At 52.3% G+C, this 15,574-nt stretch overlaps 5 protein-coding genes across 5 annotated transcripts; all 5 read right to left on the bottom strand.

The window, feature by feature from the left end:
- Nucleotides 1-4: 4 nt before the first annotated feature.
- V2A60_005527 (pseudouridine synthase PUS2) lies at nucleotides 5-1,955 on the bottom strand (the record flags this gene model as incomplete). Its single annotated transcript, XM_083256837.1, has 3 exons — nucleotides 5-179; nucleotides 276-1,721; nucleotides 1,810-1,955. 3 exons carry the CDS (start codon nucleotides 1,953-1,955, stop codon nucleotides 5-7), a joined length of 1,767 nt encoding a protein of 588 aa, XP_083112963.1.
- A 297-nt stretch (nucleotides 1,956-2,252) lies between these two features.
- V2A60_005526 (uncharacterized protein) lies at nucleotides 2,253-4,148 on the bottom strand (the record flags this gene model as incomplete). Its single annotated transcript, XM_083256836.1, has 5 exons — nucleotides 2,253-2,726; nucleotides 2,820-3,146; nucleotides 3,204-3,223; nucleotides 3,284-3,929; nucleotides 4,014-4,148. 5 exons carry the CDS (start codon nucleotides 4,146-4,148, stop codon nucleotides 2,253-2,255), a joined length of 1,602 nt encoding a protein of 533 aa, XP_083112962.1.
- A 735-nt stretch (nucleotides 4,149-4,883) lies between these two features.
- Nucleotides 4,884-6,368, bottom strand: V2A60_005525 (phosphoribosylaminoimidazolesuccinocarboxamide synthase; the record flags this gene model as incomplete). The annotated part of the gene is made up of 8 exons (XM_083256835.1): nucleotides 4,884-4,932; nucleotides 4,998-5,059; nucleotides 5,132-5,298; nucleotides 5,440-5,620; nucleotides 5,684-5,771; nucleotides 5,855-6,056; nucleotides 6,111-6,244; nucleotides 6,313-6,368. The coding sequence occupies 8 exons, from the start codon at nucleotides 6,366-6,368 to the stop codon at nucleotides 4,884-4,886; spliced, it is 939 nt and encodes a 312-aa protein (XP_083112961.1).
- A 2,444-nt stretch (nucleotides 6,369-8,812) lies between these two features.
- V2A60_005524 (uncharacterized protein) lies at nucleotides 8,813-9,988 on the bottom strand (the record flags this gene model as incomplete). Its single annotated transcript, XM_083256834.1, has 4 exons — nucleotides 8,813-8,883; nucleotides 8,936-9,007; nucleotides 9,073-9,512; nucleotides 9,573-9,988. 4 exons carry the CDS (start codon nucleotides 9,986-9,988, stop codon nucleotides 8,813-8,815), a joined length of 999 nt encoding a protein of 332 aa, XP_083112960.1.
- A 2,422-nt stretch (nucleotides 9,989-12,410) lies between these two features.
- On the bottom strand, nucleotides 12,411-13,541 carry V2A60_005523 (S1 family peptidase; the record flags this gene model as incomplete). Its single annotated transcript, XM_083256833.1, has 1 exon — nucleotides 12,411-13,541. One exon carries the CDS (start codon nucleotides 13,539-13,541, stop codon nucleotides 12,411-12,413), a length of 1,131 nt encoding a protein of 376 aa, XP_083112959.1.
- Nucleotides 13,542-15,574: the final 2,033 nt, after the last annotated feature.

Here is a 15,574-nt window from a genome sequence, read left to right as displayed (position 1 = left end):
TACTCTAGCCCTGGCCGCCGTCGGGATCCTCCTCGTCCTCGTCGCCCAGCTGCTTGTCCACATTCTCGTCCTTGCCGCTCTCCTCCCTGGCAATTTCGGCCACCTTGAGACCGCCGGCGGTCAGCCACAGGAAGTGGTTCGCCTTGAACTGGTCAATCTGGTTGAAGAAGGCGTGGAAGCTAGTAAAACGCACAACAGTTAGCAGGCGGGTTGGGGGAGGGTCGACAAAGCTTCTTTTTTTGTCAAGACACGGCTGAACCGTTCTGGCTACTTACGTATTCTCCTTTTCCTCCACGTCAAAGATGCGTTGGTAAATTTCCTTGTCCTTGAACGCGCCCATCTTGTCCTCGTACCGGTCAAAGTCGATCTCGGGGCGGCCCAGGTTGTCCGTCGCGCGGCGGTTGTAGTTGGTGAAGACGGGGTGCTCCAGCAGCAAGCCCAGGCCGGGCGCCTTGGGGATGGCCATCTTGTTGTCCCGGTAGCTCTCGTCCATGCGCTCCATCGGCGTGCCGCAGCGCACCATCAGGCTGACCAGCCCGACCATCTTGCGGATCTGGTGCATCATGAAGCTCTGACCATGCACCTTGAGCGACAGCCACTCGGTATTGTTGATGATGACGGGCGTCGGGTTCACCTGGAACGACTTGATGGTACGCTTCGCCGACGGGTCGCTGTATGCCTTTTGCACTGTGTAATTGTGAAAGTTGCGCGTGCCGGTGTACTTGTTGAGGGCTTCCTGCAGACGCTCACGACGCTCTGGCGTGATGCGATAGTTGCGCTTGGCATTGATGTAGGCCGCCTTGATGTCGCGGAGGGCAAAATCGACGGGACCGAGTTCGCGACCTTTGGGCTTGGCGCTGGTCAGTACGACGGGGTTCTCTGTGGCTGGCTTTGGTTCGACATCGGTGATGGCGCCTTCTTGGGTTGTGGGTTTGTCGGTCGTCTCGGTCTCCTCCTTTGATTCTTCCTTGGCTGCGTCTTCTTTTGCGGCTTCAGGGTCGTCCATTGAGTGGATGCGCTCCAAGACGGCGGCACGGACCTCGGGATCCAGTTTCGCGAGGATCGGCTTGATATCATTTTCCTCGACCTCGGCCCAAAAGTCTTTGACATCGGCCATGTTGGCGTTATATTGGTCCTCGTAATTGTACTCCTTGTTCAGCTCAACAAGCTTCTGGCCCAAGTACGTCTGCGGGTGCGGGGGCAGCAAGCAGTAACTAGGCAGCAGGTACTCGTAGAAGCGGGAGTCGCAGTACTGGTAGCAGTTGAAGCTATTGTTGGTGCGCTGGATGCCCCAGATGCGAATCTGTTCCGGCAGCGCCTCGTTGATCTTGTCCACAATGTCCTCGTCCTCAATGATGAGCTTCAGGCTGATGACATTGCCAGCGGCGTGGACGCCCTTGTCGGTGCGTGCGCACCGGGCCAGGCTCGACTTGCGAGGGTCGTCGGCGTTGGCCTTTGAAATGGCCCCGGCCTTGATGAAAGCCTGGAAAAGGTCCCGCTCGATCGTGGGCTCGTCGCCGTTGACCTGCATGCCCTTGTACCCCGTACCGCTGTAGCCGATCATGACAGCCACCTTGCGCTTCGGTCGTCGCTCCTCGGCCGCAATCTCGTCCTTGGAGAAGGGGTTCTTGGCCTCGATGACCTCGCCCGCGGAGTCTACCTTGCGTCGCTTGTACTCGCGCCAGTCGCTGGTACCTTCGCGCTTCTCGCCACGCTTGCCACTACGACCTGTTAGTCTCCTCGGTTGGCGCGATGCACTTGAAAAGAAGCAGACGTGGGCATGAGACACGACAGGGCAAAGAGACTTACTCCGACGACTTGCCGCCACGGCCCTTCTTGCGCTGGTTGTTGCTGCTGAATCGAGAGCCTCCGAAACGCTGCTTACGGTCCTGACTAGAGTTGTTGCTGCCGCCCGCGGCCGGGTTCGCAGCAGAAGACTCGCCGTTTGTCGCCATGGTAGCATTGACTCAAATTTAGCAATGCAATGTTCAACTTGGAGCACGATAGATCCAGCGATATCTGAGGGAAGAGAAATTTCAGGGCTCGCTGTGACTTTGTGGGGCAGTGGGGCATTATCTCGTTCTGAAGGCGCCCCTACGCCAACATGTTCACTTGTCGTTACTACCAGTACATGCAGATTCATGTACTTGGTCACTTTTCCTGAATTTCCCTACTATTCAAATTGAAATCCTGCTATGCGCTAATTATAGAGATCAAATCCATGCATATTCATACCTAGCCAGAGGTATTTTCTACTCTACTTCAACAATCGGTCCGCTGTATTGTTTCTTGGCCCGTACAACGTAGTAGATTGAACTGAGACCCATCACAGCTCCGGTGCCCAGGAAGGAATAATTCATAGTCTCCGGTCGAACTGGTGTTGCGGGAGGCCAGAAGCTGAAGAAGAGAACGAATGCCAGGTACAGGCAAGCGAAAATGTTGTTTGCCGTGCCCAGTATACCACTGATGCGCCACGGGCCCCATACCAGATCGCCCGGCGATGCCGCCCCGTCCTCATCGCCGTTTGGCTCGGCGATTGCGCCAGTAAGGCGGCGGTACAAAAAGAAGGATAGCGTAATGAGGTATGAAACGTATAGGCATGAGATTGACAGAGACAGCACATCGTTCAGGGCCACCTCGGAGCCGATATTGATGAGCGTGAGAAGACAGGTTACGACACAAGTAATGGTTACTGCCCAAATCGGAACTTGGGTTTTTGGGTTGACCTGTATGCTAGTTAGCCGCTGTTCTAATTCCAAATCTACCTTCTGGAAAGAAAGTCTACTTGTGTCTCCGCACAACAAGTAGTCATAGCGTACCTTTGCAACAGTCCGCCAGCCGGGTACGCCATGGTCGCGGGCAAAGGACCACAGAACGCGTGATGCCGAGACAAAGAGACCGATCAATGCGCAAATACCCATGGTGGCAATCACGGATCCCATTGCAGCAGCAGCTGCCACGGATTTTGTCACGGCATAGAAAACGTCCAACATGGGAAAGATGAACTGAGGGGGGCCGTCGGGGAGGTTGACCAGACTGAAACAGATGGCAATCAGCATTGACAGTCCGAGAACACCGTTAATCAACATGCCCGAGACCATGGCCCGCGGGATGTAGATTGACGGCTTGTGGATTTCTTCAGCCAGCTGCAGAGAAGTCAGTATGCACGCATAGTCTTGGTGGCATAGTTACAGAAAGCTTACGTGAAAGGAAGCGTCCGCTCCTAGAAGCAAGCGGTTAGCTCAAAGGTTCTCGTCTTGTCTCGCGGGGGAGCTGAACTTACCGATGAAAGCAAACGCGTTACCGATCATGCCAACCAAGACAGAAATGCCCTGGTTCGGCCAGTTTCCGCCGTTTGCAAAGGTCGCAAAGACGCTTGCCGCATCACCGTGCTCGCCCATGGCCACCATCGTGAACAGGATGCCGAAGAATGCCGTAACGTGCATCACCAGGATGGCAATCTCAATCTTGGGCAGTAAAAAGTTGAGGAACAGCGCGACAAACAGGCAGAAGAGCGCCGTCGCGATGCTCAGCAGCGTGTTGCGCCACCCTTCGGGATGGTACGACGGCACGGTGAGGAGGGCCAGCCCTTGCGCCAAGTTGCCGCAGAGATAGGCGGCCGACGCGACGCTGGCCTGCCACCCCGCCGCGGTGACCCAGCCCGTGATGAAGCTGAGCAGGTTGCGGCTCGACTCGGGGGCGAGCATGTAGACCCAGTGGTACTGTCCGGCCGAAGTAGGCGCCATGGAGACCAGCTCGCACAGCGCGGAAAATGTGCTCAGGTTGCCAACCCATATTATAATGTACGTGTATATGAGACCGCCGGGGCCGCCATTCTCCAGGCCTTGCGAGAAGAGGACGAGGGACGCTTCCCACGTGATGAGCACGGTGATGCTGAGACTGAGGATGGATACAAAGTTGAAATTGCGCTATGCCCATGGTTGCTTGCCGTTAGCCCTCTCTGCTCTTATTACTCGACGGCACCAGAGCTCGCGCCGGGCGGATGCCCTTACCTTGAGCACAGCTTTCTTTCCGAGCTTGGCGAGCTGATCACCGTCGCCGCTGTTGCCCGTGACGACTTTGCACGGCTCACTGTCGCCCTCGCCATTGCTCTCGGCGTAAAAGATGTCTCGTTTAGGGCTGCTCATCGTGTCGATGGTTGGGAGACGGCCAGACTTCGTCAGGTGCGAGAGTCAATGGCCGGTAATAAGATACAGATCTAATCTGGTAGTGGGGAGTCACGAATGGGGGGAATCGTGGGGTCAGGACAACGTGGGCATGCCTTGTTAAATACCGGCGCGCCGATGGATCTGTATGATGAAACGGAGGGGAAGAGAGGCGGGCTGCGCGGCGGAATGAGACCTCATGCCACTCACGGACCCTCAGACGGATGGCTATCCCACACAGATATCCCACAGATATCCCACAGATATACCAGACAATCGTAGCATCTCGCCCCCTTCCCCCCCCCTAAAATGATAGAAAGAGAGCCAAGCGAGCCCTGCTCGTTGTTTATCAACCTCTAGCAGCAGTCCACTCTGCTGCATTTGCGGAGACCCCAGCGTGGCGCAAAGCCACCAAAGATACAACGGGAAGGCGGTATTCTGATTCCGCATGCGCCCTATAGGCTATTTGCTTTACAATATCGAAGCCACCCTGGTCTAGACTGGTGTATCAAAACTTCAAAAGGAACTGGCTTCTGTTACAATGGATAGCATCCTGCTCGTTATCTTCAAGTCACAGAAATAACCCCTTATCATTCTGACACAAAAGTCCCTGGAGGGCGGGGCCCGATGCTCTGCAGCGGGTTGATCTCGCTCCCTTTTGCGGCTGACTCAAACCGCCTGGTTCAGTCCAAGAGGCTAAAAAAAAAATTTGAGAACTTAATGTTCTAGTCCGCTGCGAGCCTCGTCGATCGTTTTTCCAGCGAGCCTGATCTGATGGTTAATCTCAGACTCAAGCGGCACGTGGTACGCGACATTTAATTGAAGACTCACTTGTGGAATACTTCTCTGTACTTGCTCGTCGTCTCGGCGACGACATTGTCAGGAAGTACAACCTAAAAAAAAAATTATGCAATTGTCAATGAAACCACGCTCCATAACGGTTTGCGACAGCGGCATGCACATACGCCGGCTTTCCCTTTGAGGCCGTTGGCCGTCAGATAATCGCGGATATACTGCTTGTCGTAGCTGGGCTGGTCCTTGCCCACCTGGACCGGGGCAGGCCAGAAACGAGAGCAGTCGGGTGTCAAAACCTCGTCGACAAGGATAATTTCGTCTGTTTTCTCATCAAGACCTAAATCGTGACCGGGCCTATTAGCATACGTGGCGGGCGGGGGTGGGTCGAGGTATCCTCGGACTATAACATGCATGGGCTTGCGGCAGTTCGCAGGCAAGAGAGAGGAGCCCAGGCGGCCGTGAAATTCCGTCGACCTACCAAATTCCATTTTAGTGTCAGCAATGACAATCCCACGCTCTAGCGCATAGGCGTGGGCGGTCTTGTAGACCTTGAGGGCGAGGGCCTCGATCTGGTCTGCGTATTTGTCGCCGACAATCTTCCGAGCCTGCTCGGGCGAGATGTTCTCGTCCTTTTCGCCAGCGGGGGCCTTTGTAGAGGGCTATTTGAAATTGGTCAAACTGCTCTGCTAGATCACGTATGCGCGCGTGCTCGGTCGACCTACAGTGTACATGGGGCCGTCGGGGAATTCTTGGCAGAGCTCGAGTCCCTTCGGAACCGAGATTCCGTGGACAGTTCCGCTCTTGGAGTATCTGTAGCACGGTCGGTGTTAGGTTGCGCGATGACCACGCCAAGATTGTCGCAGTGCAGGAAAAATGACATTTCCTTCACTTACTCGCTCCAAGCCGAGCCCGTAATGTAACCCCGGACGATCGCCTCAATCGGAAAGACCTTGAGGGAGCGGATTTGCATGCAGCGCCCACGAAGAAGCGCGCGCTCTTCGGCAGTGACGACTCCGGGGGCTGCGGGAGGACTCATGCTGATTACGTGGTGCTTGAGCTCCGGGACTCGCTCGCGGAGGACATCAAACCAATGCGCTGCCCGGGTTTTTGGTTAGCCAAGATCGAACGATGCTGCGCCTCAATGCTTACAGGACATTTGACAAAGGATGTGACCCTTATCGGGGACGCCATTGGAGAGGATCTCGTCGTAGGCCGAGATGCGGTCAGTCACGACCATGAGCAGTGACGAGTCATCAATCTTGTACAGCTCTCGCACTTTGCCACTGTCCGTCTCCCAGTCGGTTAATGAATGAGCATTGTCTCGTGCGGTTTCCGGCCATCAGCTACTGACCTAGCAACGAAGGGCAACGACTGTAGCTTGACGGTGGTGATGCCAGCAGCAGCCATGGTGAGAGGATTGTTTGGCGCGGGTCGGTAGGCGTTACCCAGGAAAGGAGGGGGGGGAGCAGACTGTTTGTTGGTAGCGAGGCTGGTTGCTGCGAGGGTTATCTAGGCTGTGCAACCGTTGCTATTCCGGCAATGACTATGGCGTCGATGGTTATCACGGTCAAAATTTCTTTTTTCGTAGAGCCCGCGAGCACCCGCGCCGCCTTCGGATCATGGCGGGGCAAGAGACTCTGCCAGACTCCACAGGGCTGGTCAAGGAGCGAGTTAATCGCTACTGTAACTCAATTGTTGCGTGACGAGTTTAACAATATATTTATGACTTGCCATCTACAACAGTCGCTCGCGTATTTCCTTTTTCTTTTCTTTTTTTCTTTCTTTCTTTTTTTTTTTTTACCATCCTGGTGAACCAAAACCTTGTCCCAGAACACCTCAGCTGCAGCGCCATTTCCACCCATCTTGTAGCCCTTCAATGCCTGGCCCACCGTCCTCGCTGCACGACAGGGCACATCGATAACCCAATGTGCTGTTTGGCAGTTTGAAAGAAGTTCTTGCAATGACGCAATCTTTCAGGGGGTGTAGCGATACATCCAAAATGGTCTCATTCTTTGTATGATTGGAAAACCTCCTGAATGGCATCGTCAGACCACACATGGGACCTCTTGAAGCTGTGCCGTTTGATCCATGTGAGACGCTAGTGGTAGGCGCTGCAATGTATGGACAGCTGTATGTTGAAATGACCGTTCCTGTTGGTCTCTCTATGCTGGTGTGAGCCGATGTTGTGAAGTTTGCGGTCGCGGTGGTCGTCGGGACCACCATAGTGCTTCGGGAACTTGCCGCCTCAGCCATCATAGTATATCGAGTTCCATTGATGCTGGCAAAATGGAGAGTTAGCTCAAAGATGCAAACACTACGAGAAAAATCAGTATGCGATAGGCAGAGCATTACCTGTGGGCTGCGGATCTCTGAGCGTCCTGGCTTTTTCTCAACTGCGTATCGTGTATTCGGCCGACTACGGCGGCCACAATAAGGCAGACGATGAAGGCGATGAAGATTGATGTACAGAGGCGTATTATGAGTGTATTCCTCGGGAGCGGCTCCCCATGCCTTTTCTCTCGCTCGATCAGGTCGTCGTGGTATTGCGGTGGCCAGGCCACGGCGTCGTCTCCATATGGCGGCGGCTGGTTTCGTGGGCTCGGGGGGAGGCTCTCGGCCAGCGTGGTATCACTCGACGCGTAATGATCCGATACCACTCTGACGCCAGGGTAGGCCCCCAATCTGGTACCACACACCGTGGGCGATGAGGCTGTTGAGGACGATCGGCCCATTGCTCATATGGTGCTAGCAGAACATGCGATGGGCTGCTCTCCCAGCAGTGCAGTTGACGCGTGAGGCTGCAATAACACTTGCATACAGAAGGAGAATCTTCTTTTTTTTTTTTCAACATCAGACTTGGGGGAGACATCTTTTTGGACCTCGTCAATTTTGGTCTCCTTATCACATTTTCTGAGGCGTCAGGCGTCGGTGGCTGGTGGCTAGTTCACGACTGGAATGAGTGTCCGTCATGAGATGTGTCACTTGCACCAGTTGGCCAACCACGGTAGAGACACTCACAGAAGTCGACCAGTGAGGTGACTTTTTCACGCGGTGCATGTCTAAAGTGTCTTACCTTATCCCTTGCTGCGATCCTTCAAGAAGTGTGTACACAGCCTGCTGTACGTAGTTGCCTCTTGTCCTTCGCTGTAGCGCGCCGCACCAAATACGCTTGATAGTCTCTCCTCAAGCCCCTCTCGTAGCAAATGCTTCAGTACGGCAAGTCCTAGACTTAATTGATAATGAAAATGGGGCAAGCCTTCGTTGAGACTGTCAAGGTGCGAAAAACATGTGACTCTCTGCCCACCTCGAGCTTCAGGTTTTGTGCTAGACTGGACTCTTCGAACTAGGTATCAATTCTCAAATCAATTTCTGTAAAGAGTCATGCGAGGCTCACGCAGCGAAAGGGGTTTGAGTATGAAACAAGCACAGACCATTTCCATGTGTAGCCATGAAATAGTAATTCCTACAATAAATGCCTCGGGCCAGACTTGTGCATCATTGACTTCCCAAAGTAGAAGCCGCGATTCACAAGCATTGCTTTATCTGTAGTCTACAATCGTGCAATGAAGGATTGATTTATGAGCGAAAAAATGCAAATGATTGACTAAATCAATAATTTGAGCTATTGTAGAGCGCTCGTTATGTTGTGTGGAGGTGTGACGAAAACCTTGAACGAGAATCGGAAACAGAGCTACGCAGTCTCGTTGCGCCATAAAATATGGCTGTCCATAAAATCATCATCCCCAATGTTTTGAACACCGGTGAGCCTCTAATACTTGGCAATGTATATTGTCTTCAGTCTGTGGCGGCACAACATACGTCTGCCCATTGAAGCAAGTGGCCGCTGATACTCAGCGGCGGAGGTCATCCTCATTATGAAGCGGCTTTCTCGCAGGCTTTTCTATGGGCTCATCCTTGGGAGCTAAAAAGTTTATTAGCCAGTTTCGCAAGTATCTATCCACCACGTTACTTACTCTCGTTTCCAGATTCTTGTTTGTCGCGGGAGCTGGCCGCGACCATTCTGCTGAGTCTCGAACATTTATCCTCTATACATGGTTTTAGCTTCGCTTTTGACAAGAGTCAACTTGGTTGTATTCCATTATACACATACCATTCTTACGGACTGCCAGCAGCGACTCGCTAGTTTCGTGCAGTGACCGGGGCTCATTGATTCGCGCCCTGGAGATCGAGCCCATATACAGTAGGGCGCCGCATTGGGAACTTGACAGCGCTAGATTTCGCATGCGTTGAATAAGATCTTCTGGTAGTGCACTTAGATCAACGCCTCCAACGTCATCCGTATATTGAATGTATGGCACAACATCTTCAACCATAGGCACATCTTCATCAACCTCCATAGGCACTGCACCCTCCACGATCTGGTTGGCTTGAATTTGCGGAAATTGGTGGTTGATAAAGTCTCCCGACGCTTCCTCAATGTTCAGAGCAAAGTATGCAAAGACGCGCGAGTTACGAGCGTCGGCAGTAGCATCGGCACCGCGCGGGTCAGCCTGGTAATCGATATAGCGCTCGTACGCCGTTCCGGCATTTCTGTAGGTAAATCCGTTAGGCTCCGGAGATGGACGACTCTATTCGGGCCTCTGTACTTGCCTTACTACCACAACATGACCGCTGCCATTTGGGCGTCGGTATGCCGCTCCCATGACACGTGGCGAGCCTGCCGGCCGGTAAGCCACCGCCTCCGGGACGCCTCTCGGAACCCCCTCCACGCCGCCGCCCTCACTGCTATCTCTGAAGGTCCACACGCGGAACGGGACACCAAGTCTCTCGAGCCCGGCCATCATATGGTCGTAGTCGATACCGCCACTGCCAGGTTGCGGGATGGGAAACTGGATGCGATTCGAAATGTCCTCGGTCGTAGTGCGAAGAAGGTGGGCAACAGTGACGAAGAAGCAGTCTCCGCGAACAGGAACCCGACCCAACCAATTTGCAAGCGCGTTCAACCCCCCCAGTGTCATATCAATACTGCGGCGCGTCTTGGTCGGAGCATACTCCTCATTTTTCATGTTATCTGGGTGTCTTCTTTAGTATTACATTGCTTTGGAAGATGGCTCCGAGAAGCTTACCGTCGCCGACAGCAGGATGTGCTTGATTCAGCTCGAAACTAGAAGTTGATACTACAGGTTTTCCCGTAGGGACAGAGACCCCAGAGACACCCTGCAGGCTGGCCAGAGTACTGATAAGTACCGAAAGATGACTTGGCTTCATTGTAGACAAAGTAGATTGAAACTTTTCTCGAATGAGATTTTCAAAGGCGGCAACTGAGTTTTATGTGTTCATCCGTAGAACTCATCTCAGGATGAAGGCAGCAGTGCCCCTTTATACTGCGTTTTCTCCAGGTCATTTGTTCACGCCGCGGTGAATAATGCCTTGAGAAATGAGGTAAGTGACCCAATTCAGGCTATGGGGTTGAGCTATATCCGTCAACATAACTTCAAAAACCGGTGTTCTGCTGATTGCCTCACAGCGTGACTGTCTGGTGGGCCGGCTGGCCGACTTTAACCTGGCTCATAGCGCGCAACGACGGGTGGAAGATCCCATTACATCATATCGCCCCATAGTCTTAGATATTATGGGTTTGTGGCACTATATTCTACTGGAAATCACAAGCTCCAATTTCTGGGCAACAGGGTGTACGTTTACAGGAGGACTTACTCCTCTAGCAGTACTTCTAAGGATACGGGGCAAGACACGTAGCGTTTAGTAGAGTCCTATACAGGAGAAATACATATAACTATCAATATACCAGTGGTAGAGATCTCTCTTGGTGTACCTCGTTTCTGTTGATATGCTTGTCGCTATCTCGTGGCTCTTCAATACTCGACGACTTATTCGGCCCTATGCGCTATTGCACTCCCTCACCAGATACCGAGCGTTGTGAATGAGTCGCTGGCTGACTCAAAACGCATCGATAAACCTTCTGCTATAGACTGAATCAAAAGGTCTACCTCAAAATACTTCATCAAGAATAACCTATATCTTATCTTCTGACCGGCCAGTTATATCTCGGAGAGGCCGCTATCAATACCGGCCAAAAAAGAGGTACCTTGGGTAACTAGTAGGAAGGCGCTGAGCAAAGTAGAGTTTATGTATAGTTCTATAGGGCTGTGGATAGTGATGGAGAGTTATGCCGATCTATTGAGAAACGAGTGAGTGACTTGCAAGAAGTGAAACTAATTATTCGGGCATGAGGCCACACTTGCATACCCGCTCATTTTTTTTTCAACTGATTTTTTCAACTGATCTGGGGCTATTGCGACTGGCGTGTTCTAAGACACGGCTCAGGACTCTTAATACCACCAATAATTGGGGGTCCCGGCAGTGCCACGGCAGCCGCCGATCCCGAGGGACCCTATCTCGGCATAATTCCACTTCAAGATCAACTTGATCAACGAGGAGATGTTTTTTCTGGCTACTATCTTTTTTAATCATGAATAAGTTGCTCTGGTGGGCTACGGCAAGCAGAGTCAGCGGCATCGCTAAGAATGTTTAGCATAGGTTCCAGAAGCCCCAGCTCTCATATAGTTGTATATTCATGGGTTTCTTCCTTTGCAGTTTGGTACAAAATTGTCAAGTAGCCGGTTATGTCGCCTTTCAGCAATGCCAGGCTGCTCTTCGGTCGTGGTCCGCACCCTTAATGCAGGCGGTAGTAGCTATCAAGAGGGCACCGTTTTTTTTTTTCGAACAGCGGGTATCGGCCAGGTGCTGCAGAATTTTCAATCCTTATACTGCATCAAAAATTAAATGGGAACTGGGCTAAATGTCAATAGATCAAACGCCCACAGTGTCCATGGCTCGCCAATGCGCGAGTGAAGTCAAGTTCGGTAGTTGTGCGTTATAAGTCCATAGTCCGGGCCAACTGGATTGGGTTATAACATAATGTAGTGATGAAGAACTCAGTTGGCTATATGCTGAATGTATAGTGGTATGCAGGAGTCATGAGCCTATTCTCTGATACGCTTGCTATGCCACACAGGTTTTCAGTTTTGAAGGCGAGATGCACGTACCAAACAATGACTCAAAGAAGCATACTTCCATCTGCATCAAATCGATCCATAATTTGTAAATGTGCATACCAGTAGTGAGGCACCCATAACTATGCAACTCAGTAGGCGCATGTCATACACAGCCTGTGTCACCATACAGTACATACTAGACAGAAATAGAGGAGAACTAAGATAGTACAATAATCATTCAGGCCTTCTTTTGTGCATAAACAAGATTTCAAGGCTGATCTATAGGCATAGCTATTATCCACGTGGGCTGTGATGCGGCACAGGCAAAACACAAATGAAGCCTAGCAAGAGTAGCAGCAAGTTCACGGGCACAAAAGTCAGTTTCAAAAATAAAGTAGATTTGCAGCTAAAGTGTTCTTCCTGATTGGGCAATGACATAGTAGCGCTGTCAAGTATCTGCTCCGTCAACTACTCATGCTCGGACCAGGGTAAGACTGTAGGTCTGGAGGATTTCATTGACAGGCTGGAAGTAGGTTGTGCCTCCGCGCGAGCAGTCACCGCTGCCTCCCGAGGTGACGCCCTGAGCCTGGGAGCCGGAGTAGAAAGAACCGCCAGAGTCGCCGGGCTCGGCGCAGACGTTGGTCTGGGTGAGGCCGGTGACGCCTCCCTGGGGGTAGTTGACGGTGGCGCCCTTGGAGCGGACGGTGCCGCAGTGGACCTGGGTGGTCGAGCCGGAGCGGCAGATGCTGGCCCCGACGGCAGCCTCGGTGCTGCCTGAGACGGGTAAGCTACCCTGGCCGTAGCCGTTGATGTAGCCTCGGAGGGTCGTTCCACTTACAGTGCGGACGTAGCTCATGTCGGCGTTGCCGGGGAAGACGGAGCCGGCAAAGGTGCCCAGAGACTGGCCGCCGCTCGTCGTGGCGGACGCGCCGGTCCTTCCGCAGTGGCCGGCGGAGACGAAGCCCGTGGTCACCGAGAAGCCGACGGAGCATCTGCTGCTGCCGTTGATGTAGTAGGCGTCGCCGCCCTGGACCGTGGCCATGGTGGAGGGCATCTCGTCGACGGTCCGCACCTCGAACTCGGACTCGCTGAGCCCGGCCTGCGTGGCCAGCTCCGCGGCGTGGCCGTGGCTGTCGGCGAGAGCCTCGATGACGAGCCTGTTGGAGGCGACGTCGACAAAGTACGCAGCGATGCCGGTGGTGTCGGAAGTGGACTTGGCGCTGGCCTGGCCGACAAACTGCTTGTCGAGCTCCGCCTTGGCCTGCTCCAGCTTGGACAGGCTGTTGTCCATGACGATGGGGGTGGCGCCGGCGGCGGTGACCTCGTCGGCCAGGGCCCGGTCGGTGACGCCAATGTGCAGGACGTCCTCGTGGATCCAGGCGCCGGCGAAAGAGTCGCCCGCCGAGCGGCGCACCTGCTCAATGACATTGGTGGCTTCAATCTCCCTCGCCACGCGAGCGGTGGCCTGCTCGGCGTTCAAGCCCAGGTCGCGCTTCATGGCCTCGAGGATCTGGGGGTGCAGATCCGTGGCCGTCTGCGTCGGTGCGCCGTAGGCAACGGGCAGGACAACGGCCAGAAAGGCGAGAAACTTGGTGAGTTCCATATTGAAAGTAGCAAGATGATTTTGGGCTGAGACTTTGTGAGAGTGAAGAAGCTGTGACTGGAGTGAATCGAGTCTGGAATGTCAAATACCAGATCGGATAGGGGAGTTTATATACTTTTTTTCTTCCGAGTTATCCTGGTGGTGAACCTGCGGTTGACATGAAGACTCGATATGCCGTGGTAGAGCACCTCGTGTGAATGCCACATTTGTACCGTACGCCTGTGTTATTCAGTCAATTGCCAGCGATGGTTTTGCGACTGCCTAAAAAGGGCAATACATCCAGAGGTTGCAACCTCAATTTATGACTTGGCGCGACGGTGCAATATAGCAAAACCCGTTCGTAATCTTCTCCTTCCTAATCAATCTGCTTTGATCCGGTCCGTGAGCAACCGAAGGATTCTTATCATGCCAACAGCGCGAAGCACTCTATATTAGCAACCACAACCGTCTCCTCCTTCATCATTTTGGACCCCGCAATATATAGTAGCCCATATGCTTAAAACTGCCATTGATCGCTATTGGCGCGATGGTCTATGCCTTATGGGGAAGGAGAAGAGGAGGAGTGGCTGATGATTCTCGGAGAAACTCTATATATAGTCTCCTGAAGCGAGTCCTTGGCGTGCATGACAGGTGTGACAGCTGCCCCCTTTCGGTATCAAGTGTAGTGTTGCTAGCAGGAAGAAAGGGAAGGGATAGATATTAGTTATTAATAATGGTGTTATTAATTACGAATGGAAAGAGAATCCACCCTAGGCACCTTCGCCGCCGATCCGCAGCTGTATAGTCAGCATGTGACTATTTTAGGTCGTGACAGTATGACACCCATGTATGTTTTCGTTGTATGCCAAGTCAAGCCAGAAATATTAGTTTGGGTCAAATTGTGTGTTCCAACTTTGTATAAGCTTGTAAACACACCTGCCACCCATTTGCCGTCTCAACTTTTGTGAATCTTCTGACTGGCCAAACAAATTCGGAAGGTAGACCTAGGTTTGTGCAACTACCGAGATGCGAGCCGTTCAACTAAAAGACACGTGTCTGAGAAGCGAGAAGCACCTATACTGATTAGGTATGAGGATACTTTTGCATGCTACCTTGGACTTTAGTTCTTTATCTCCAAAGTATATGAATGCAACTCTAATTACCTCTTGTCAAGGGTGTAATGGTCTATAAAGACTCTTCGGCATTGGCGCAAGTTGCTATGCCTCGGTTGCCATTCGAATTCCGAACTATCATCATTGCTTTTTCTGCCCAAAACTGGCGAAATCAGCTGTGTTTACTAAAATGCTTGTTCTCCTGTACGATTTGGGAATCTCTTTCGATAATCATTCAGAGCCACATCGTCAACGTCTTGTTTGAAGTAGCTCCCTACATAAGTGTCTAGTCCCATCTACTCAACTATCGAGTATGTTCATCTCTCTTTGCTCGAGAAAAAAAAGAGCCCATCGTGTGATTTACTTTTGCTTTCAGGAGAGAAGCTTCTATTCATGTCGTAGTCGGGAACTAACGTCGTTCACCATCGAAGAAGCCTCTATGAGGTTAATGACTTCGCCAGGGCATACCTTAATCCCAATCGTATGGTTTTTCCTGAGAGTCTGTGGCTTCCATACCCAAGCGTCACTCATCGCAGGAACTTTCATATCATCAGCCCGGGAAGTACATGTTCATCTTTTTACTGCCTTACGCCTGCATACTGGCCTGGTGGTAGTTTTTCCACGTCCACCCTCAATCTGGATGACGATGTATAACTTAAAAAATCAAAGTGTTCTTATTTTTATGATTTGACGGAGTCTTTTACTGCCGCGTCTCGTTTCCGCCATTTCTCTGGACTGAAAGGTTTCGTCGTAAGCACTCGGCCGAAAGAGCATATCGTAGTGATTGATTGCCCAGATTTTGCTACAAGACAGCCGTAGTTGGGGCTCATATATAAAATAGCCAGCCAGGTCGAATACTTGGTAGCCCAAGCTGACGACCGGCACTCAAACAGCGATGCCGGAGGGTCAGTCGAGAAAATTCCCTCTCCTTCTGCGGCCTAA

Source organism: Cordyceps javanica, chromosome 3 (assembly GCF_051103115.1).
Source record: "Cordyceps javanica chromosome 3, complete sequence".
Taxonomy (NCBI): domain Eukaryota; kingdom Fungi; phylum Ascomycota; class Sordariomycetes; order Hypocreales; family Cordycipitaceae; genus Cordyceps; species Cordyceps javanica.
This window is presented reverse-complemented; position numbering and strand designations above follow the sequence as displayed.